Here is a 25,704-nt window from a genome sequence, read left to right on the forward strand (position 1 = left end):
TGCTGCCTTCCACTTCCCCGTAGCCTAGCAACTGTTTCCAAGGCAACCACGCCGTCAACAACGCTAAGCAACCCTGCGAGAATTAGAAGGGCTGTTTTCTTCTCAAGAGAGAGCTGCTAAGAAGAGGTCAAAGGGGAGTTAGGTGAAAGAGAGAAACCTTAGTTCTGTGAGAAGACAAAAGTAGGGAAGGAAAGGGGTAACAGTGAAGAAAGAGAGAGATTGGTATAGGGAGAAAAAATATTTTTAAGCAGTCATTTTGGTGGCCATGGATACAACTTGCTTTTCTGAAAGCATTTATAACCTCATACCCATTGACTGGAAGGAGCCTCCCCAGCCTCCTAGGTATGTGGGTAAGCAACGATTATCACCTGAAACAAGAATAGGGAATAATTATGCCATTTCAGGATTAACTGAGCCTCATATGACGTTGAAAAATAACATAAATTTCTGTCTCAGTGAAGTAGTCTCTGGTGTCATCTTCATAAGGAAGTGGCTGCAAAATCTAGGTATTTCACATCTCACAATTCACAGAGAGGGCCATTTTATTACCCTGGACACCTATTAATACAATATGTAATTGTTTTGTAATTTTCTAATTGTTCGTACATGACGTAGATATAAAATTACGTAAAATGTCTTGTTGCTGTTGAAAAGAAAAAAATCATTTATATTATCCTCTGCTAGGATACTTGTTACTTGGTTTCAGGAGTTGGTTGTTTTATTTCTCTCTACACTACCGCTTCCTCTCTAAAGGGATAGTAGTTACTTGTTTCTGAGATGATTGTCAAGTATAAATTCTTATTTGTTTCTGAAGCTCAGTTTTTCGATTGGTAAAACAAAACAGAAAAGCTTTTAAGTTCTTTTCCAGATCGGATAGCTGGATAGAAGGAAGAGTAGATGGGTGGAGGCTCCCAAAATACATAATTGAGTTAAAATTTTTACCTAGGTATTAGGACCCCTTAATTTTCCCATTATTTCAAAAAGTTAACCCTAAAGTAAATATCTCAGTTACTCTCCTGTGTAGGGGTTTAGAACTTATGTAAATCTATGGGGAGGAAAGAACGTAGCTAGTGCAGAAAATCTTAGTCCTCCTAGTACTTGAAATATTTGCTTTTTTTTTTTTTTTTTTTTTTTTACCTTTTGTTCTTTTGCTGATGCAGGTCAAAACCACATTGAAAGAGCAGTAGGATAAAAAGCATGCTCTGAAACCCATTGGTTTGGGAATAATGAATAAAATTTCATTTGTTTTCTGACATGCAAAACGAACTAAATGATCCACATAATCTCTTGTTTCCTTTGAGTAATTACTTGGGGTGCATAACATCATCAAGTGGGCAAATCCTTCCATTTCAAGCCCGGGAGTCTAGTTTTAACAAGAGTAGTACCTGTATTATTTTCCGTTAGCTTCTCAAAATCAAATTGAGCACGGAAAGAGGAATGTAAAGTAAAATGTGATGGCATTACAGAGTTTATGAGGAGGATGCAAATTAACTATTGCTGAATGAATTTTTGGTAAAAAATTCCTGTATGTTGTACTAGATAAATCTCCTCCTTTGTGTAACCACTGGTAGGTTGTATTTTCTATACAGTACTGAATTTGAACGTTAAGAAATTTTATTAGATATGTGTTTTGTTCACTGGTAAATTAAAGATGTGCCTTTACTATATCTAAGTAATTTTTTCAAGAAATTTCATAGGCACAATCTTTATTCATTTGGCAAGCAATAACTGAGGCCCTATTATGTGTATAACATTGCTCTTGGAGAATGTCTTGGCAAATGTTGGAAGTGACAGCACAAACTCCATGGTTGACTCTGAAGGAATAAGTAGGAAAAAGGAACTCGGGTGAAGGGAATAGAAGGCATCCAAATGTGGTGCCAAAGAACTCTGTTTGTTAGAGTGAGACTATCCAGAACAACCTACACTACAATGACCCTGAAAAGGTTTTAATTTGATAATTAGACCACCAATAAATAAAACCACCAATATATAAACTACCAATATATTAAAAAAAGAACATAACACATTCAACACCTTCCTCTCACCACACTATTTGCGCTGACCCAATCCTCTTACTAATAGTAAGAATTAATCATTAAAAAGAAATGTATTAACCTACAAGACTTATTTGCTTTACTGAGTTGCAAATTCAGCTTCAAAAAAAAGCTCATTGCAGCTCTTTGCAAGATTAGCAAGATGACTGTCCAGCTTTCACAAAGAGGTGCATCCCTCAAAAACTGACTGCATTGTGATCTCCCACACCTCAGACGTTACAGTCTCCTTGGGACACTACAGTATAAACATTAACATTTGGACTAACAATAAAATCATATATTATTGGAAACCCTAATGAGAGATGCAGATAACTAAATGAGAACTTAGGAAATGGATATATGTAATGAAAATGGGGTGAAGGGCATCCTCTTTTAGTTGAGCTTAATGAGCTGGAACTCAAGATATAACAGTGTTTTAAAGTCAATGGGAAGCCATGAATCCATTTTCAAAATTTCAGTTGCTTGTGATGCATGAGATGGTTTCCAAGATACTCACCAAATTTGTCACCCTTCTATTGATGGCTCCAGTTACTTGATGTCTCCAATCATTCTGTCTTTCCCTTTTATTTAAGATAATATTCCATGTGTGTACTGGACAGCCCATGGCACCATTATCTCTTCCCTTGCAGCACAACACTTTTATTAATACACTCATTAACATTTTGACATTCATTTCCCTGTCATTGCCTCACATTGAAATTTCCACATGAATTATGACTAAGGTCGGTCTCTACCATTCTATAATTAATGTAACTGATTGTTTTTGATCTAAATTCATTGTTATCTATGGACACCGTTTTGAACTTTGAGTCTTTCGTATATTCTCTCAACCATCCTTCCCAGCTCTGTGACATTTGCAAATCTAGCAAGTATGTCTTTTATATCTCCATCTGCCATTGAACAGGACAAGTACTTGGCACTTTAGTAGGCTACTAGACCCCTCTTTTTTAGGCTGACAGCAATCCTGGTTTTGAGGGTATAATCAGTCATCCATATGCATCCATTAATCAATTCCTATGTCTCTACCTTATCAGTAAGGATAAGAGGCTTTGCTAACATAAAGATGTATATTATTTCTAAGGTACTTGACTGATTTATGAGTCACATAATCTTTTTTTAAAATGATGTTCATTTCAGTGACATGAAACTCCATATTGCTCATTTAGTCATTGCTTCTCTACAGATTTTTAGATGCTTTCCAAAATTGATGTCAGACTCACCATTGATGCATGGTTTTTAAAAATAGGAATATTTAATGTGTAAGCACCCACTAGTTGGCTGTTTTTTTAAGGCTTTTTGGTTTTCATTGATGTTAGCTATGACACGTAGTTAGAATTTCATTTTCAGAGCTCCTCATTCTCTTTGGACTATCCTTCCTTTTATTCAATTTCCATACTGTTGAATCTACATCTTCTGAGGCTTTGCAACATCTCTTTGTTTAAAGTCTAGTTATGTTTCTAACTTTGCTAAGCAATCTTGGCTATTATGAAATCTAGGATGACAGAGTCATTTTCTCTTGAGATACTTATCTACTTTGCTGACAATTTGTAGCTAATAATTCAATTGGAGAAAGCAGTAGTCCTTTAAAATGAACTTATATTCCAAAGAATGTAAAAAATATTCCAAAGTCTTTGCTTTTTTTTTTTTTAAAGATTTTATTTATTTATTTGACAGAGAGATCACAAGTAGGCAGAGAGGCAGGCAGAGAGAGAGAGAGGGAAGCAGGCTCCTGCTGGGCAGAGAGGTCCGACGCGAGGCTCAGTCTCAGGAACCTGAGATCATGACCTGAGCCAAAGGTGAAGGCTTAACCCACTGAGCCACCCAGGCACCTCTAAGTCTTTGCTTTTAGCATAATGAAAGTCTATGTTAAAATACCCATTGTGCCAATATATGGTCTCAGAGTTTTATAACTAGTGTTAGAAATTGTTATTCAGATTTTTAATTTGGCTGTCCAGTCTTTGCATACTTCCGTAATAATAACACTTCTTTTCATCTCTTGTAAAGAAAAGAAACTTTACATGTCTAAATATAGAAAGAGATCATGTTAAGTTTTAAAAATCAAGTTATATTTCATACATAAATAGAAATATAGAAAACTCAATTTATTTGGAAAATGGATTGAAGAGATAGAGGAAAAGTCTAATTATTAGTTTCCATCTTTTTTTCTATTTTTGTAATTTGGAAAAGTAAAAAATTGCTCAAATAGCATAATGTGTATTGTTTTGTGTAACAAACAGGCAAGATTTCAGCTCACAAAATAATGTATTGAATCACAAGATTGAAAATTAAAAAGAGCTGAGAGTATATACACTCTTTTCTTACTACAAGGAAAATAATTTTATTAATCAAGAGGTAATATCTGCCAGTTCCAACTTGCAATGAAATTTAAGGCACAAGCTTGGATTGAACATTATTTTCTGAAGGTATCTAATAAACTCATTCAGTTTACACCATAATTAATCCCTATCCATTGAACTCAAGATTGAGGAAAGGTCTTTAAAAGCAAGAAATAATTCAATGTTTCTCCAAACAAATTTATCAACATTAAGTTAGAAGAGAATAAGTTGTTAAAAGTGGTATAGCTGAACTTCTGCTTCCAATCAAATATGGAATTTACCCTCTCACCTTGAACAACTAAAACACTAGGGGGGAAAAAGTGTAAAACAATAGTTTTCAGACAATGGACAATAGGCAGCACAAAGCAGTCATCTCTAAGAGAAGAGAGACAAGCCTCACAATTGCCCAACAATCTTCTTAGAGAGTTTCCAGGCCAAAGTCCAGGGAAGAAGAATTTAAACAAAATCCAGCAGTTCCTTGAGTTAAAGGAGACAGAGTTCAGAGTCTGGGGAAATCAAGGCATGTAGAATTCACAGCACTGAGATACAAAGTACCAGAGAGGAGAGAACTGAAGAGAGAGAGAGAGAGCGAGAGAGAGAGAGCTATAGAAATATACAAGAAGATTTTTCTGAAGTCTTGGTTGACAGTACATGTATGCAATGAAACTATGGAGGTCAGAGAAATAACCAACAGAAGGTAGTAGAGTCAGATAAAGTTTGAGTTCCCACCAGCCAAAGTGGAAACACCTCCTAAGGCACAGGGCATTGAGTAGTGCGCTCAAAAGTATATTGCCTCAGTAGTGGAGCCAAATTAGAACTAGACTCAAAGCTCTTCTGGACCCAGAAATATAATGCATAACCAAAAGAAAATTAGTCAATACAAACAAACAAAGAAATGGCATTAATGAGAGAATTAGTAGACAAGACCATTAAAACTATTTTAAATATTCTCCATGTATTCAAAAAGATAGAGGAAAACATGAGCAAGATACAGAGAGAAAGGGAAGGATAAAAAAAGACCAAAAAAAAAAAAAAAGACCAAAACTGAACTTCTAGACATAAAGGATACCACTTCTAAAATGAAAATGGTCCAATGGATGGGATTAACAGTAGCTAAAACACTGAAGAAAATATTGTTGAATTTGAAGACATAGTAATAGAACAATACAAAATAAAAGAAAAAAACTGAAAAGGAAAACAGTGAAAAGGAAAACAGTGAATAATGAGTTGCAGACAATATCCAACAGCCTGACATAAGTATAATTAGATTTGCAAGAGAGGAGAGAGATGAGTAAACAGAAAACATATTTGAATAATGGCTAAAATTTGACAAAGTGAATGAAATTTCCAAATCCACAAATACAAGAATCACAATGAGCCCCAAGCAGAAAGAAGAAAAAGGAGAAGGAGGAGGTGGAGGAGAAGACCATACCAAGGGATATTACAATCAAATTTCTTAGAACCAGTAAAATAGAGAAAAACCTCAAAAGCAGCCAAAGGAAAAAGAAACATCACATACAGAAAAAGAAAGATAGCAAATATCTCATCAGAAACAATGGAAGACAGAACTTACAAGGTGCTTAATGCACATGTAAATATTAATTGGAAATTTGGATTTACACAATGAAATAAAGAACACCGGAAATGGGAAATAATATGGTAAACATTAGAAATTATTTTTCTCTTTAAATTTATTTAAAATGTAATTAGCTTTTTACAGGGAAAATAATCACAATGAATTATGAGTCTTATAACACATTGAAGTAAAATATAACAGTGGGAGAAAGGTGGGGGGTAAATGCAAATATTCTTTTGTATGGTTCTTATACTGCATGTGACATGGTATAATGTTACTTGAAGGTAGGCTTTGGTAAATTAAACATGTATATTGTAAAACTTTAGAAAGTCCACAAAATAAAATCAAACAAAAGTAAAAAATAAGACAAAATAAAAAGAGGAAGAATGAACAAAGGGGTATGTAGAAAATAAATAGCAAGATGGAAAATTTAAACAGAAACGTGTTTTTAAAATTACATCAGATATGAATGGTCTAAACAAATAAAAGAGATTTCTTTAGAAAGAATTAAATTTCTGTGTTCCCCAAAAAAAGAAAAAACCTTTAAAAATAAAGTCACAAAATAAGTAAAAAGTCAAAGAATGGAAAAACACTGTGTTGCCACAGAGCAAAGGAGTGCTGAAGTGGTTTTATTAATATAAGATAGAGTAGATATTAAACTACAGAGTTGTGTTTTTTCTCTCTCTCTTTTTTTAAATTTTTTCAATTTATTTATTTTCAGAAAAACAGTATTCATTATTTTTTCACCACACCCAGTGCTCCATGCAATCCGTGCCCTCTGTAATAACCCACCACCTGGTACCCAACCTCCCACTCCCCCGCCACTTCAAACCCGTCAGATTGTTTTTCAGAGTCCATAGTCTCTCGTGATTCACCTCCCCTTCCAATTTACCCCAACTCCCTTCTCCTCTCTAACACCCCTTGTCCTCCATGATATTTGTTATGCTCCACAAATAAGTGAAACCATATGATAATTGACTCTCTCTGCTTGACTTATTTCACTCAGCATAATCTCTTCCAGTCCCGTCCATGTTGCTACAAAAGTTGGGTATTCATCCTTTCTGATGGAGGCATAATACTCCATAGTGTATATGGACCACATCTTCCTTATCCATTTGTCCATTGAAGGGCATCTTGGTTCTTTCCATAGTTTGGCGACCGTGGCCATTGCTGCTATAAACATTGGGGTACAGATGGCCCTTCTTTCCACGACATCTGTATCCTTGGGGTAAATACCCCATAGTGCAATTGCTGGGTCATAGGGAAGGTCTATTTTTAATTTCTTGAGGAATCTCCACACTGTTTTCCAAAGAGGCTACACCAACTTGCATTCCCACCAACAGTGTAAGAGGGTTCCCCTTTCTCCACATCCTCTCCAACACATGTTGTTTCCTGTTTTGTTAATTTTGGCCATTCTAACTGGTGTAAGGTGATATCTCAATGTGGTTTTAATTTGAATCTCCCTGAGGGCTAATGATGATGAACATTTTTTCATGTGTCTGATAGCCATTTGTATGTCTTCATTGGAGAAGTGTCTGTTTATATCTTCTTCCCATTTTTTGATATGTTTGCCTGTTTCGTGTGTGTTGAGTTTGAGGAGTTCTTTATAGATCCTGGATATCAACCTTTTGTCTGTACTGTCATTTGCAAATATCTTCTCCCATTCCATGGGTTGCCTCTTCGTTTTTTTGACTGTTTCTTTTGCTGTGCAGAAGCTTTTGATTTTGATGAAGTCCCAGAAGTTTATTTTCGCTTTTGTTTCCTTTGCCTTTGGAGACATATCTTGAAAGAAGTTGCTGTGGCTGATATCGAAGAGATGACTGCCTATGTTCTCCTCTAGGATTCTGATGGATTCCTGTCTCACCTTGAGGTCTTTTATCCATTTTGAGTTTATCTTTGTGTACGGTGTAAGAGAATGGTCGAGTTTCATTCTTCTACATATAGCTGTCCAGTTTTCCCAGCACCATTTATTGAAGAGACTGTCTTTTTCCACTGTATATTTTTTCCTGTTTTGTTGAAGATTAATTGACCATAGAGTTGAGGGTCCATATCTGGGCTCTCTACTCTGTTCCACTGGTCTATGTGTTAAACTACAGAGTTTTAAAGGAATAAATAGCATGACTTTATAATGATGAAGTGGTCAGTTCAAGAAGATGTAATAATTTTAAATGTTATGAACCTACAAAAAGAGCTTTAAAATATATGAAGGAAATGCAACTGATTTCTGTGCATTGATTTTATATCCTGACACTTTACTGAATTCCTGTATAAGTTCTAGCAGTTTTGGAGTGGAGTCAAGTGGAGAAAGACAACTATCATATGATCTCCCTGATATGAGGAACTGGTGATGCAACATGGGGGCTTAAGTGGGTAGGAGAAGAATAAATGAAACAAGATGGGATTGGGAGGGAGACAAACCATAAGTGACTCTTAATCTCACAAAACAAACTGAGGGTTGCTGGGGGGAGGGGGTTTGGGAGAAGGCGGTGGGATTATGGACATTGGGGAGGATATGTGCTTTGGTGAGTGCTGTGATGTGTAAACCTGGTGATTCACAGACCTGTACCCCTGGGGATAAAAATATATGTTTATAAAAAATAAAAAATTATATAAAAATAAAATATATGAAGGAACAATTGATAAAACTAAAAGAAGAACGAATCCACAATTGTAGTCAGAGATTTCAACATCTCTCCATAATTAAAAGAACACTTGAAAACACTACCAGGTTGACCTGATTGATATTTATAGAACATTCCAGCCAGCAACAGCCAGTACACTTTCTTCTTGAGTGTATATAGAACATTTACCAAGATAGACCATACTTTGTGCCATAATACAAGGGTCAGAAAGTTTAAGAGGATTGAAATTGTACAAAACACAAGTTAATTAGAAATCAGAAAGACATCTGGAAAATCCCCAAATATTTGGAAACTAAACAAAACATATCTAAAGAAACTCTTAAGTCAAAGAAGATATCAGAAGAGAATTAAAAAAGTATTTTGAGCTGAATTAAAAGGACAGAATAAGCATATCAAGATTTGTGGGATGCAGCTATCAAGCAGTGCTTGGAGGGAATCCTACAGTTTTAAATATTTCCATTAGAAAACTAGTAAGTTTAAAGTCAAATACCTAAACATGCCCCTTAAGAAACTAAAACAAAAAGGGCAAATTAAATCAGAATAAGGAGAAATAACAAAGATAAGTGTGGAAATCATTAAAATGGTAAACATGTGAACGTTAGAGAAACACAGCAACAAGGTCAGTGAAATAAATGCCCAGCTAAACTGATCAGCAGAGAGAATGAGGACACGGTGCACCAATATCAGGAGTGGGAGAGGTGACATCACATGTTCACATGTTAACAACGAAATACTATAATCTTGACCCTGGCACCTCTCTAAGATTCCATCAATGGTGCTTGATAGACAGGGCTCAGATAATTATACTTTACATCTGTCTCTGAATGAATATAGACTTACATATATTTAAAAGTGTACAACTTAAACTTGAGATCACTTTTACTGGAAATACAAATGTTACAACTTTTTTTTTTTTTTTAACTTTAGGTATAGTTCCATTTTTAAGACATCTGTAAAAGAGGACATGCAAAAACATAAAACTGCAATGAAGACTATGGGACCACCAAAAGTTGAAGTACCTTCTCCGAAGGATTTCCTGAAGAAACATTCAAAGGAAAAAACTCTACCACCTCGTAGGTTTTATCATTTTTTTTTAAAGATTTTATTTATTTATTTGACAGACAGAGATCACAAGTAGGCAGAGAGGCAGGCAGAGAGAGAGAGAGAGAGAGAGGGAAGCAGGCTTCCTGCGGAGCAGGGAGCCCGATGCGGGGCTCGATCCCAGGACCCTGAGATCATGACCCGAGCCGAAGGCAGCAGCCCAAACCACTGAGCCACCCAGGCACCCCTTTATCATTTTTTTTTTTAATGTTAAATGTGCTAACAGATCATTTAACTAGAACTATCTTACTGCCAATGAATATTAAATGCTCATAGGTGAGAGGTTTACTTCATATTTAACAGAATCTGGCATTCTAGGAGAAAGTAGAAGTAGAAAATGTAGTGGAAAAAGAAGGTGGAGAATACTAAGTCGTCCCCAGAATAGACTTTCCCTCTGATGTGCAAGCATCTGACCTACAGCTTGGACTATCCAATAAAGCCCCACCTCCAGCCCCACAGGCCTCACCATCTTAGTTCCTAGCCAGACAATTTCAGTAACAAATAACGATTATAAGAAGAGTTTGAAACTCTAGTGAGAAGATAGCCTGGCATCTAAATCCGTCTCGTCTTTTCTGCAAGAGAAGAGAATTGCAACTGTTAGACCAGTTGAAGCAACTATCAGGCATGGGCTTTAACTCTCCCAGATCTCTAAGACCATTTGGACAGTAAATGAGGCCGGTGTAATGGGGGTGCCGTCATGAACGACTGGGAGACAAATCCAGCTTCTTGGGCATGTGTGCGGTCACATAGGGCCATGTGCTTAGAAGCTTGGTTTAATGCTCTGCCTTTGCCCTCTTGAAATTCTTAATTTTTGATCAAGAAGCTCCATGTTGTCATCTTGAACTAGGCCTTGCAAATTATGTAATTAATCATGGTCATAGAGTATATAGATAGTAGGGAGAGGGCTATCTGGAAAATGGACAGGTATGTATGCCTGAAAGCAGTTTCTTCCCATCCTGGTTTTGTCTTTCCTGATGTTTTAGGACAATAAAGAGGAGAGGGAAATTAGTCTCTCTCTTTCACAAAGTTAGCATCAAGGAAATAATGCAACATCTCAAGCCCAGCTAGGATGTTCCTTTTGACAAAAGTGAACTACTTCTCCCTATGGCAATATTTTATATCCCACAATCCTCCCTCATAACCCATAATGCCATGACAAAGGATGAGGATATTATCAGGAAAGATGGAAAGTGCAAATCTAGAAGTATAACATTCTTCCATAAATTCATGTCTTTCAAAAGTCTCTATTATCTCTTTCGGGGGGAGGCTTGGTATTTTGTGACCCACAACCACTTGAGAACACTGGAAAACCTTAAAATGGAATTAGTTTATTTCGATGATATTACTTGGGTTCTCATGCATCCTCTCTAGAGTTAAGCACATTATATAACACAAATACCAAACTATATAAATCCTAAATATCAAATAAGGGAAAGGGGAAGAAGTCTATCTCTCCCCTCATAACAGGACAAAAAACCCACAAAATAATATTGTCCTTATGAATAATGAGAAGGTCGGTTGCTGCAAGAGTTGAATCCAATGAGTTAAAGGTAATATAGAGCAAGGCTACTTCAAGTCTCTTTTTGGATATTCTGTCATTTTGAACTCAATAGTTTTGAAGACGGGAATTTGCTAGACACACTGAACAATACTTAACAGATACATGAACATTTCTATAAATTCAGTTGCGAGAATGTCTGCATGACAACAAGGCTGTGTTGACATTGCCACTTTGATATGACCGTAAGAAAACAAACCATTTGGTTTTCAGATTTATTATCATAACTCCCGAATACCTTGTGGAAAGACATCCCATTTTCCAAGGCTTACCCCATTGCCAACCTCTATGCCTGGGGTGAGAGAAAAGATGATGTTTAAAGAGACATAAGGGAAAGATAGGCACCACCCAGTGGACAACCACAACCAATCAAGGGTTGTGATTTACTCTACTTACGCACCTAAGAATGAATTATCAGTCTTTGTAAACTGCTTCCTCATTTTCTTAGAATTCAGCTTTACCTCTTATATACATTTCTAAAGCTATAGATTTCCTTCTATTTACATTTGCATGCACTGTCAATTCATAATTAGGTCTCTAAATATTTTCAATGTAAGTATCAAGAGGATAAGTAACTGGGTTTTTAAGCAAACAGATTTTGCAAGCTTCATTGGGTTGAGTGTATCTGGTTGAAGGAAGCTCTTTGGGTTGTAACAACGAGCCCCTATTCTCTGCTCCAGGCTTTAAAGGAACTCCACATTCAATTTCTAACATTGCTCATCACATCTCATTAATAGATAAATCGGAAGATACTATTTTGGTAGGTCAGAGTTAGTAAACAATTTCACATATAATTCAAGCAAGCATATACATTATAGTCTACATATTAAAATGCATTTTTTTCTTTTTGCCCTATAATGTAAACTCCACGAGAACAGGGACTTGTCTCTTGTTCATTGCTACATCTGCAGTTCCTGGAGCATTAACTGGGGACATAGTAATTCTCAACAAAAATATATTGCATTAATTAATGAATAAATATTAGTGATGTTTATGATAAACTCCTTTATGATATTTCTGGATGTGTAGAATTAATATCAGAAGTGTTGGCTTGCTAAGGCTGCCATAACAAAGTATCACAGAGTGGCTTAAATAGAAATGTGTTTGGTACTGGTGTTAGGGCTTCAACAGATGAATACTGGGAGGCATACAATTCAGCTCATAACAAGAGGTTAATCCAGTCCTTAGACATTTAATAATATCTTTTTTCCTGCTAGTAAAAGTGACATAAACTCATAAAAATTCAAACAGCACAGCAATGAAGAAAGGCAAAGTACCTAGTAATTGTGAGGGGTGAAGATGTGGGTAAAGTTTTGTCAAGATGGCTGCTGCCTTCAGTTCTTGGAAATAAATTGTAATTCTCTTACATTTTTGCATTCTTACAAACCATTTTGAGGTGGTTCTATCAAAATAGATGAGTCAGAACGGTCACATTGAAGAGGCTGTGTAGAAATGGCCAGTCTCATCTGCTGCTAATGAAGACAATGTGGTAGAGAGAAATAAATAAGAGGAATTCTGGATAGTAGTAATTTTAGGAAGTGAGGAACAATCAGGGAGGAGCCAACTGGAAACTTCAGCTGAGTTGCTAATTTTTACTCATTCAGCTGATGTTGGGGACAAAGCTCTTACATGATCTTCATACCTGATAAGAGTTCTAGTGAAAAAATCCATAATTCCTGGACTTTCATCAAGTTTGACTTATTGGTGACTTGATAGTAACTTTCCTCTGAAGAAAAAGTTACTAGTAATATTGGTAGTATTTAGAAAAGACTTCTAAAGTTTTTTGAAATTTTTTCAATGAAAAAGCTAAACACATTATTGATAGCTTTGTAAGAAAATATTTTCACACTAGCTAGTAAAAATATACTAGTTAGCTAGCAGATGATTGGGAGGGCTTGTCTTCTCCCCTTAGACTTGGATATTGTTCTTCAATATACTAAATGATTGTGTTGTGCTTAATTTGAGGCATTTATGATTACTGATGTTCCCCTAAATATTTGAATATATTATAAATAAAACTCTTAGGGGGGCTCTGGGTGGCTCAGTCATTTAGTGTCTGCCTTCAGTTCAGGTCACAATCCCAGGGTACCTGGGATGGAGCCCTGCTTCAGGATCCCTGTTCACTGGGGAGCCTGCCTCTCCCTCTCCCACTCGCCCTGCTTGTATTCCTTCTCTTGCTGTCTCTTTCTGTCAAATAAATAAATAAAATCTTTAAAAAAAAAAACCCTCTAATATACTAGTGGTAAAATATCAAGATATTATAAATAATATTGAATAGCAATGTTTATAATTTAATATTAACAAGAAAATGTTGTGTTTAACAGAAAAAAAGTTTGATCGGAATGAGCCCAAAAAGCCTCCCGTGCCCCTGAGGACTGAGCATCCAGTTATGGGAATACAGAGTGAAAAAAATTTTATAAATACAAATGCAGCCGATGTCATCATGGGAGTGGCTAAAAAGCCTAAGCCAATTTATGTTGACAAAAGGACTGGAGACAAGCATGATCTTGAAACCTCTGGACTAGTTCCAAAATACATCAATAAAAAGGTAGCCTTGTGATGTAGTAATGAGACCTTAAATGCAAATAATTTAAGTATGGTGTTCAAAATGATTATCTATATTATTAGTAATAGCGTTCTCACTGGGCAAATTATTCCTCTACAACCCGTGTTTGGTCCAAATCTAATGTGAGGAAGTTATGGGGAATTTGAAATTAATAGCATCACGTAGTCCAGTAGAGGAAAACTCTCATTGTTTCCTTTAATTTCAGCTTTTCATATATTCAACAGTTACAGCAAACATCCTCTAAAAGATGTCAATTTTTAGTGTGGTGGAAATTTCATGAACAGCACAGTCATTACTATGAGTCATTACTAAGAAATAACCTTTCAGAAAGTCCTGATATTAGTCATTAGGTTATAATATCTTGGTAACAGAATGAGGAAAAATGAAGAGGAAGATGATTTTAGAGTCATCCATCCTATCAATGTAGTGTAAATGAGTCACATTACAATTTCAACTTGAATGTGTCTGGAATAAAGCAGACCTTAAAAGCACTGTACAATAATCTAATCCTTTTGGGACCTTCATCTCTATCTGAAAAGGTGCTTACCAGAGAGGCATACAATTTCATTGTTGAAAATTATAGGACCTTCAGTTTGTTTAGATATAGAAGATCTTTAAAATTTAAAGAGCTTACAATTAGCAATAATCGCGCCTCGGATAAACCTCATTGGCTACGATACTGCCACTGCGCAAAGCTAAGAGCTTACAAAAATACCTTATGCAAAACCTATTTTACTTTGTATGCTTACACAGTGTAAAACTGCTTGGAACACATGTAGTAAAATATGAATGCAAAATCCTAAAGAATGATAATCCATAACAATAAGCTGTGGCAAAAAAGAAAGGAAGGACAGAAGGAAGAAAGGAAGGAAGGAAGGAAGAGGAAAAACAGAAATTGCAATAGTGCTGTATGAGGGGTTTACATGGAGGTAGTCCAAGGATCTACCATGATGAATCCAACGCCTGCTCAAAATCAAAACAGGAACCTCACAGCTGTTGTCAGAGTACACTTACTCTCTGCGAAACTCCTGTCACTCATTAAGCTAAGACACTTTCGGGAGACCTTAGCAGGTGTCTAAGGGTTGGCAGCACGTGGCGATGAAGTTATTTCCGGCTTCTATGAATACTTCCTCGGGTGCCCTGAAGGCTTCTCATAGCCCTTGTCCCAATGGGGGTGGAAAAACAGAAATTTCACTCTTCTGGCTGGCTCTTTAAGGCAACTTCCAAACCATTATTTATCCACTAGGATGTAAAACACTTCTTCTTTGCTGGTTATGCCACCAACTGCCCACGCTCTGCCCCTCCTTCTGGCTGCCTTCTGCCTAAGCTGTCCACTTCAATAAATTTTCTGTCCTGAAGAGAAAATTGAGAGTATTTGTCATGGAGACAGAAAAATATTAAGTTAGCCTCCCGGTGCTTGTTTACCACGCCATGCAAACACTCTGCACCCATTAGACTCTTGGTGTTGCTGGCTGGGCCTTCAGGGCTCATGAAGGACTTTCTCAGCTTACTCTCTACTGATCAGAGCTGCGTTTTTAAGACTTGGGGCACCTGAGTGGCTCAGTCAGTTGGGCAGCTGCCTTTGGCTCTGGTTATGATCTCAGGGTCCGGGGTTCGAGCCCACATACTGCTCCTCGATCAGCCGGGAATCTGCTTCTCCCTCTGTCCTTCCCCTGCTCATTCTCTCTTTCTCTCTCTCTCTCTCTCTCAAATAAATAAATAAAATCCTACGTGAAGGAAATTATAAAGTTTTAAAAAAGATAAAACCTATTAATGGTAAGTGAGAGATCAAGTCTTTAAAGGGCAATGCTATTTTTTAAAAAGTGAAGGAACCTCGTGTTTTAGTTTCCAGTAAAATATTGTGTGCGCATTTGTGCCATGGGAAACCATCTGTGAAAACCAACAGAAGCACTGATGATTGCCTGAGGTCCACGGCAACGGACGTGAGACCTCGTCTCAAATTCTGTCTCTGCCACTTAACTCTGTGATCTTTCTCACGTTACTAGATTTATCACAGGGTTGTAGTGAGAATTAAATGATATAAAATCTATCAAGTACTTGATACACTATCTGGAACCTAATAAAAGTTCCATAAAGAGTGGATATTAGTAATTATAACATTAAGAATATGCATTAGCCCTTAGTGGTCCAGCACTGGGAATATTTCAGATCCCTGAAGCTTTTAGCCATGTGCAAGACATTTCTTCTTCCTAAAATATATTACGTTATTCCCCTTATTAAACAGAATATGCCCAATATAATTTAATGTTTTGGTGATGACTCAGAATCATTGTTATGAGCATCAGTAACTACTTAGTTGTGATGAAGTTTTTCCTGAAATGAATTGGACTATTTACCACTGCTCTAACTTACCAGAATACTGTGCACTTAGAATTTATTTATAGAGTGTTTTGCAACTTGCCAGAACACACTTATAGCTAGGATTTCAAACTCTCCTTTTTTTTTTTTTTTTTTTTTTTTTTAGCCAGGATGGGTTAAGTTATGCTTTGGTAAAAAAAATAACCCCAATTTCAGCAGCTAAAAGCAAGTAAGTTTTATTGTTTGCTTATGCTCCATGTCCATTAAGGGTTGGAAGCTCTTCTTCTTGTCCTCATTCCAAGACCCAGGCAAACTGAAATATTTCCCATCATTATACTGAGTAGAAAAAGAACATGGCAAGTCATCTATTAATTCTTGAGGCTTCTACCCAAAAGGGACAGAGGCTACTTGCACTATTACTGGGCAAGTCAGGTCACATGATCACATCTTACTTCAAGTGGATGGGCAAAGTGTTGTCTCATCAACTGCCTAGAAGGAGAAGAACCAGAAGCTTTACAAATAATTTTAATGACTATCCTACCACCTAACAGCTGCTTCCTCCGAGAGCTTTTCACTGAGCTCCTTATTTATCTAAAATAGATCCTATTTCTTTCTTCCCCTTACTATTCTTTGCTTCAGTTTGAAGCACTGATACATATATTATTTTATACTCTATTTTTCGTTGAGTTTCTCTCACCACACAATACACATTCCATAAGGACAGAAACCTTGTCTTTCTTATTCACTAGAATACCTGGCATCAAGTAAATTCTCTAATTTTTTGAAAAGTAAACAAGGAATAGTATAGTTCAAGTTCTGTACGCAGTGATATCAAGCATAGCAGCTAGTCTGAAAAAAAATCACAGCAGATTGTTTCACTGTCAGTCCTTGTAAGCAGCCCAGGAAACTTCAAAATGGATTTTGCATTCCAAAAACAACCTTAGCGTCCCAAGTGTTTTTACTTAAAGCAGATGTGCGTTGTGTATTTGGTTTTTTACTATACTTTGGAAGCATTTGTCCTCTTTTATGTAAGGAGAACTTGCAAAAGAGACCTCAAGATATTCAAGATATTTAAAGGTAAAAGCTGAAGCACCTAAAAGAAATAAAGAAAAGCCAACTCTTAGAGGTAAAACCAGGGCTGAGTCATCAGCCAGGAACAGGTGCTGGAAACATTCAGAAGAGAAAAAACAAGCAGCCACAATAACAATTCAGATGGTTTTAAAAACCAAGAATCAAATAGTTCCCAATGGGAAAAGAAAAACAAACAAGCAAACATTGAATTTTGTCAATTTGCCATGTTTGGAGCAAAGGCTTTGCTCCAAAAAATCTGTAACATTTCTTTTTCTCCCAGTCATTAGTTGATATGTGCGTGTATGTAAGACTGCATTCAGAATATTAATTTTTTTTCTGAAACATCCTTGTAAGGATTATGGCGTCACACCAGAATATATATGTAAGCGAAATGAAGAAGTTAAGAAAGCCCAAGAAGAATATGATAATTATATCCAGGAAAACCTTAGGAAAGCAGCTATGAAAAGGCTGTCCGATGAAGAAAGAGAGGCCGTTCTGCAGGTAAGTGTTCTGTAGTTTATATTCAGAGGTAGTAGTACTTTGGAACATCTCTGAAAGAAGGGTCCATCCCCCATCAATGACTATTATAAGCCTTCATCTTGACTTTGAATCAGAACACTCTCTTTGGGTTATGGTGAGGAGAATGTGCAGTACACTGACTCTTTGGGGAGAGCAAAAGTTATATTAGGAATTATTGGATAATATTTTGTTTCCAATTTTGTGAACTTCTTTTTTTCCTGGGGGTAGTTAATGTTGTATGAAGCCCGCCTTCTGCTTCAGCCAACATGAGTAAGTAAAGCCAAAAGGCATTTTTATTTTTCTTGTCATGTCCCTAGATTTTTCAAAAATAATATCCATAAAATAGATATTTTTCACTAGATGGAGCTCTAGAATAATTGAAGCTGCTCTTAGGCCAACTTTTTTTTTCTTTCCTATAAGCCAAATGTCCAAATTTTAAAATAAGCAGGTGTTAGGGTTTTTTTAAAATATATTTTCTTTATTTTGAATAAAATAGGCATAGAGATATATGATCTTATGTGTTTACTGCAAGTCTTTTATCTGAAGCATATACAATATCATTAGAGAGTATTTATTAAGCACCTAATTGTACTCTTCTATAGTCAATGATATCTCTTATAGAGGTAAAACTAGTACTTTATTCTTGTTTTGTTGTTTTGAAAGATTTCTACAAAGTCATTTCTAGTGACCTTTTAAAAACAGAAAAAAAAATTTTGTCCACATAAACTTCTGTTGAAAATAGATTTGTAAGCTGTTTAAATTCCTAATATTTTATTAAGGTTATAACCATTATTAAACATTTACTAATTCCTGTTTTGCATTAAGTATCATGCTTAGCCTCAAGGATATTAAAAAGGACATAAGATAAAATTCTACTATAGATAATGTTATCATATAATGGAGGAGAGGTGATATGTATATATGCACATATGTAGATGTGTATGTGTATGTGTGTGTGTTAGGTAGAGATCGAACATTTTATCAGGTTCTAAGGCAGAGTATCTGATGAAGGATTTAGCTTGGTCTTAAACTGCAGAGTAAGAGGGTCTTCTGGACAGCAGAACTGACCTAAGGGCAAAGACTGTGTCTCTTTGTTGACAGCAGTCTCCTTTGTGCCTAACTTCGTGCCACAGTATAAACACGGAGGCTAAATATTGGTGTGCTGGAAAGAAGAAAGGAAGAAGGTAGGCAAGAAGGCTAGCGGAAATGGAGGTGGGACTTTGGATGTCATTTTCAGAGTACTGGTTTTTGGTCCATTCTCTCTCCCCCTTTCTCTCTTGCTCTTTCTCCTTCTTGCACTCCACCTCTCTGAATCTACCATTTATAGAAAGTACATGCTTTTATGAAAGCCAGGTTTTTATATCTAACCAATGCTGAAAAAAAAGAACACAAAACCACCAGTGGATAGATCATCCAGACAGAAAATCAATAAGGAAACCTCAGCCTTAAACAACACCTTAGACCAGACACACTTAACAGAGAGATACAGAACATTCCATCCAAAAACAGAATACACATTCTTCTCAAGTGTTCTTGAGAACGTTCTCCAGGATAGATCATATGTTAAGCCACAAAACAAGTCTCAATAAATTTAAGAAGACTGAAATCATATCAAGCATCTTTTCCACTTAAAACAGTATAAAACTAAAAATCAAATACAAGAAGAAAACTGGAAAAATCACAAACATATGGAGATTAAACAATATGCTAATGAACAACTAATGGCTCAATAAAGAAATCAAAGGAGAATACAAAAAATACTTTGGGGGTGCCTGAGTGGCTCAGTCAGTTAAGTGTCTGACTCTCTGTTTTGGCTCAGGTCATGATCTCAGGGTTGTGAGGTCACGCCCTATGTCGGGCTCCATGCTCAGTGTAGTCTGCTTGAGATTCTCTGTCTCCCTCTCCTTGGGCCTCTCCTCCTGCTTCCACATTCTCTCCCTAAATAAATAAAATCTTAAAAAAAAAAATACTTTCAGGCAAATGAAAATAGAAATACAACCAAAATCTATGGGATGACAGTTTAAGAAGGAATTTTATAACAACAAAAATCTCAAGCAAACCATCTAACTTTACACCTAAGGGAACCAGAAAAAGAGGAACAAAAGAAGTCCAAAGTTCTGGAAGGAAGGAAATAATAAAGATGGAATAATAAAGAGTGGAAATAAATGAAATAGAAACTAAAAAGACTAGAAAAGATCAATGAAAGTAAGAGCTGATTCTCTAAAAAGATAAACTAAATTAACCTTTAGCTAGGCTCAGTAAGAAAAAAAGAGGGCCTAAATAAATCAGAAGTGAAAGAGAAAAAATTACAACTGAACACAGGAATACAAATGATCATAAAAGAATACTATGAATAGGTCTATGCCAACATTTTGGATAGCTAAAAGAAAAGGATAAATTCCTAGAAACATACAATCTTCCAAGACTGAATCATGAAGAAGTAGAAAATCTGCATAGACCAAGTACTAGAAAGTAGATTTAAACAGTAATCAGAAAACTCCCAACAAATAAAAGTTCAGGGCCAGATGGCTTCACTGACAAATTCTACCAAACATTCAAAGATTTAACTTCTATCTTCCTCAAACTCTTCCAAGAAATTGAACATGAAGGAAACCTTCCAAATTCATTTTACAAGGCCAGTATTACCCTGATACCAAAACAATTCAAGGACACAACATACGCTTGCAAATCATAGTACGTAAATATCCCTGTTGAACATCATACAAAATCCTCCACAAAATATTAGCAAATCAATTTCAACAATTCATTAAATATATCATTTACCATGATCAAGTGGGATTTATTCCGGGGATGAAAAGATGGCTCAGTATCCATAAATCAATCAATATTGATATAACATAGTAATAAAATGAAGGATAAAAACCATATGATTATCTCAATAGACGCAGCAAAAGCATTTGACAATATTCATCATCAGTTTAATGATAGAATCAACATAATAAAGGCTGTCTATGACAAGCCCACAGCTAACAACATGTGAACAGTGAAAAACTGAGAACTTTTCCTTTAAGATCAGGAATAAGACAAGATGCTCACTCTTACCACTTTCATTCAACACAGCACTGGAAGTGCTACACAGAACAATTAGGCAGGAAAAAGAAATAAAAGCCATTCAAATTGGAAAAGAAGTAAAACTCCCTACTTGTGGATGACGTGATTTTATATATAAAGACTCCTCCAAACATTTCTTAGAACTAGTAAACAGGGAAGCCTGGGTGGTTCAGTGGGTTAAGCCTCTGCCTTCCGCTCAGGTCATGATCTCAGGGTCCTGGGATTGAGCCCCACATCGGGCTCTCCATTCAGCGGGGAGCCTGCTTCCCCCTCTCTCTCTGCCTGCCTCTCTGCCTACTTGTGATCTCTCTCTGACACATAAATAAAATCTTTTAAAAAAATAAAATAAAACAAGTCTGGGGATGTAATATATCCATGATGACGCTAGTCAGTAATATTGTGTCATATATTCGAAAGTGTGAATCTTAAAAGTCTTCATCCCAAGAAAAAAACATTTTCTATCTTTGTACAGTGACACGGTAGCTAGACTCATGCTGATTATTCCATAATGTATACGAATATCAAATCATTATGTTGTATACCTGAAACTGATATAATGTAATATTCTACTTTAAAAAAAAAACAACAACACAGGAAAAGAGAGGAATAAGAACTTCCCTCAGAAGGAAAAGGCTCCTCTGTTCTGTGTTTTTTTGGCTCTAGGGGAAAAGCAGCCCTCAGTTTCCTAATATGGTCACTGCAGATTTGATAGGCTAATAGCAGACCCTTCCTATATGTCTTATTACAGGTACTCTAGTTACCATGGTAACGGAGGCATCAGCTCTGGTCCTGATAAACCCTATCACGTTTCCCAACCTGAGTAAGAGCTGCCCACAGCACTAATAAGACAGTATATATAGTTGTATGTCCCTGAGTAGGCCACATCCTGCTCATTCTTCATAAAATAATGTTCTCACTATACCTAGGATCACCTGGTCTAATGATTTCACACTTCCCATTGGACATATGAGGATATAAAATGCAAATATATTAAGCTTTATTTGTTTATCTATTCATTCACTTGAACAGGCACTGTGTCCAGCCCAGGGGATACTATTGTCCGTGAGACAAATGCACTCTTTACCATCAGTGAACTTCAAGTTTGATTTACACTTGCCCTTGGTCCCAAAATTAGTAAGGAGCCGAACAGGGACTAAAACCCACATCAGCCAGTTCCTAGGCCAGTGCTCCCCCATGACATTGTACATGCGTGCATAGAAAGTAACAAAAGGAAGCTTGTCTGAGATCCAGCAGGAAATACAAGGCACCACCAGCCAGGATTCTGAAGGGCAATTAGGAAGGAACTATTTACAAAAGAAAAGCAGGGATAACGGAGCCAACAACAACAAAAAAACTCCGAAGCACCCCAGGACTAAGGACAGTGGGAATCCATTACTACCCAAGGCTCAAAGGGGAGAGGCAAGAAACAGTGTTACCAGAGCCTGGTAAGATCTGGAGCCTGGAAGAGGGGGCTACTGAGCAGTGTTGCTTTCAGACACCGTGAGTCAGAACGAGGTCCAGGTAGCATCAAGGGAGAGGAAGAAGAAATGCCCCAACCTCCCTCTCTTCCCACCAGGCTGGAGGTCGAAAGAGCGGGGCGATGGCGTGGGGAGCCACCCTGCCCTGGTCCCCAAGCCGATGAGATCCTTCATGAACCAAAGGCACTTCTTATTTTATGACTGCTTCTCCCTATTTGAAGCTTTTCTCAAAATAACAATAAAAAATAAAATAAAATAAAAAACAAAAGAGAAAAAGTCAACTAAGAAAAAAAGAAAATCACTATTCCTGCAATGACTAAAAGATTTTTTTTTATGAAATAACAGAAATAATTCTTAAAAACAGCAGAGAGACTATGTCAATATAATATATCAGTTACATTTAGTTCCCATCCCTGCCTGTTGACTTTGATCCAAAGGTTTTTGTCCACACTGGAAGATAAAGCAAACTGTCCTTTAAAAGATAAAGGCTGCAGAGAAAAAGTGTAGCTGCTGTGACCACAAGTAATGTGGAAATACCACTTAAGGAGCTATGAAAAACCTTTGATATTTGAAAGTGTATAAATGCATAGATTTCCTCCCTGCGGTACATACCCCTGTGGAGCACTGTGGACACATAGTTCCTGTTTCATAATGAAAGGCTATGAAAAAGGAATTCTTCTGAGGACGCCTTTTTGGAATACATCTCATACACTCTGAAGAACTGTGCTAACCCATCCCCCTCTTTTTAACATGTAACCTGGACGTTTTTCCTCATTCCTTGCCTTTTCCTTCAATCTTTCATTTCGTCTCACTCAGTAAGTGTTCAAAATCTGTTGCCCTTTTCCCCAGCCAACCTGGTCTTTACAGTGTCCCTTCTCCTTAGCATCATGGCCCACCTAAGCACAGGAATAAATCACTGAAAGTTTATCATCTCCCAAAAGTTTCTACAAGATTAAATTTGTACTATGAGGGCTTATTATGAAGATACTCTTATATAAGACACTTCTAATCTTGTCTTACACCTAAATATCTAGTCATGGATTTCAAGCACCGTATTTTTCAAGGCAATATTTTATTTATTTATTTATTTGAAGATTTAGTTTATTTCTTTGACGGAGATCACAAGTAGGCAGAGAGGCAGGCAGAGAGAGAGAGCAGGGGGCAGGGAAGCAGGCTCCCCGCTGAGCAGAGAGCCTGATGCGGGGCTCGATCCCAGGGTCCTGGGATCATGACCTGAGCCAAAGGCAGAGGCTTTAACCCACCCAGGCGCCCCAAGGCAATATTTGAAATTCACCTTTCAGTGTTGCCTTTTGTTTTTGTGTAAATAAAGTGATTTGTATACCTCTAGTGAATAACAGAAAGTGTTAATTTTGTGAAAGTTTCATAGCTTGAATTTGATTAGAGGTTTCAGCCCATTTTGTCAATGAGAGCCTCTAGTGCACTGTGATGAGAAATGGGGACCAGGCAGATGAAAAGAACCTTTATTGCTCCTTAGAGATCCCTAATTTTGAATCTGTCAGCTTCTGAGAATATAAAGCATTAACTACATTACTGAATTAGCATGTGTGTTACATTTAATGACATCTCAGCTATTTCTGGTTTACATTAATGGAAAGCATAGACCCCTTGACTATATGAAGCATTCTTTCTAATATATTGAAAAAATACATAAAAGATCATCTCCTGTTATATTGAATTTTGGCATTTTGTACAACGCCATTTAGTCAAATATAAGCAAACATGCCATGGGAGTCCAAATCTGGTCTTTTGATGAATGGCGATAATGGTTCAAAACTATAAAATTCTTCTTTTTTTCATTAACATATCCTGTATTGTTTCAGGGGTACAGGTCTGTGATTCATCAGTCTTACACAATTCACAGCACCCACCATAGCACATATCCTCCCCAACAGAACTATAAAATTCTAAAGGAAAAAACTAAAATTTTTATAAGAAATAACTTCCTATTCAAAAATATGTCTTGCTTGGGGAAGCAGGGGCATCGATTCTCACGTGCTTTTACCGAAGCATTTGCTGTGAGCTTAGTTTCATACTACTCATAACTCAGCATATGCATATTTAATGGCAAAAACGAGTAACAGTAACATTAAAAACAGAGCAAATAAATACTCCCTCTGGGAACTGAGAGCACAATCGAGGACAGGATTTGGCTTCTGCACAGTATTTTCTGTTACTGTAGCCAAGGACTCGATAAATACATATCATTTTGTAAAGTTATTTTCATTAGTTTCCTTTACCTATTTACATTTCTGTTCACTGTATTTTTTTTTTAACCATTTCCACTACTTTTGCAGCTACCTGAGCATTTACAGTTCTCGTTCCCCTTTGCAGGGGCTGAAGAAGAACTGGGAGGGGGTGCAGAAGGAGTTTCAGTCCCTCTCGGTGTTCATCGACTCCATCCCAAAGAAGATCCGCAAGCAGAAGCTGGAAGAAGAAATGAAGCAACTGGAACATGACATTGATGTCATCGAAAAGCACAAAATTATTTATATCGCCAATAAGTAATAATAGATTTAAAAAAAATAGAGTCATTTTAACATAGGGGGAAAAAGTGAAACTTTGCCTTTCAAAGGGGAAAATACTATGAAGAGAATAAAAATAGTTTTGACCAAAATGCTGAGGCAATGATTAAAGGATAATCGAATTATTCTACTGACGCGAGAGAAAAATGTTTTTTCACCAGTGTTAGGTTTTGTACATATAAACGGAGGTTTGATGTGGCGTGTTCCAGTCTCTAGGTGATCCATTACTTTTTATACACTCGTTTCATAAAAACATTCATTTCTGGACGCTGAAGAATAAGGTCAGCTCTCGGAATTTCAAATTTTTTCTATTCTGATGATACAAAGAGCACAACATTAAAAACCATGTAGAATTCCGAATTGGACTTAGTGGCGTATGCTTTCTTCCTACTCCCATGCTTTCTGCACACTGCTTAAGATTCCCACACATTTAACAGCAAGCAATTTCCTTTTTTCTTTTTTTTAAGATTTTATTTATGTATTTGGCAGAGAGAAAGAGATGACAAGTAGGCAGAGAGGCAGGCAGAGAGAGAGGGGGAAGCGGGCTCCCCGCTGAGCAGAGAGCCCGATGTGGGGCTCAATCCCAGGACCCTGAGATCATGACCAGAGCCGAAGGCAGAGGCTTAACCCACCAAGCCACCCAGGCACTCCAACAGCATGCAATTTCTGATAGCCTCTGTCATTTGCAGCTCTTCTCAACTATAGACACCGTCAATGTCCATAACGCTAGCTATGCTGAAGGGCTTATGTTGGGAGGAAGAAAAGTAAAGACAGTAACATAAAATCAAGAAGACAACTTAGAAAATGCGTCACTGAGGATAATCAAAGAGAATAGCCTTCTTCTGGAGCATACCAACTTAAGAACTTTG

At 36.8% G+C, this 25,704-nt stretch overlaps 1 protein-coding gene and 1 pseudogene across 2 annotated transcripts; one reads left to right on the top strand and one right to left on the bottom strand.

Annotated features, from left to right (window-relative positions):
- Window positions 1-5: 5 nt before the first annotated feature.
- ENKUR (enkurin, TRPC channel interacting protein) lies at window positions 6-25,195 on the top strand. Of its 2 annotated transcripts, none has more exons than XM_059183903.1 (5): window positions 6-342; window positions 9,536-9,681; window positions 13,592-13,815; window positions 17,578-17,724; window positions 24,645-25,195. In XM_059183903.1, the coding sequence occupies exons 1-5, from the start codon at window positions 266-268 to the stop codon at window positions 24,816-24,818; spliced, it is 768 nt and encodes a 255-aa protein (XP_059039886.1). In that variant the 5' UTR covers window positions 6-265; the 3' UTR covers window positions 24,819-25,195. The 2 variants fall into 2 exon arrangements, with proteins under 2 accessions (XP_059039886.1, XP_059039887.1); XM_059183904.1 differs by lacking the exon at window positions 24,645-25,195 and adding an exon at window positions 18,844-18,945.
- LOC131839937 (U4 spliceosomal RNA) lies at window positions 14,366-14,530 on the bottom strand (annotated as a pseudogene).
- Window positions 25,196-25,704: the final 509 nt, after the last annotated feature.

Source organism: Mustela lutreola, chromosome 8 (assembly GCF_030435805.1).
Source record: "Mustela lutreola isolate mMusLut2 chromosome 8, mMusLut2.pri, whole genome shotgun sequence".
Classification (NCBI taxonomy): Eukaryota; Metazoa; Chordata; class Mammalia; order Carnivora; family Mustelidae; genus Mustela; species Mustela lutreola.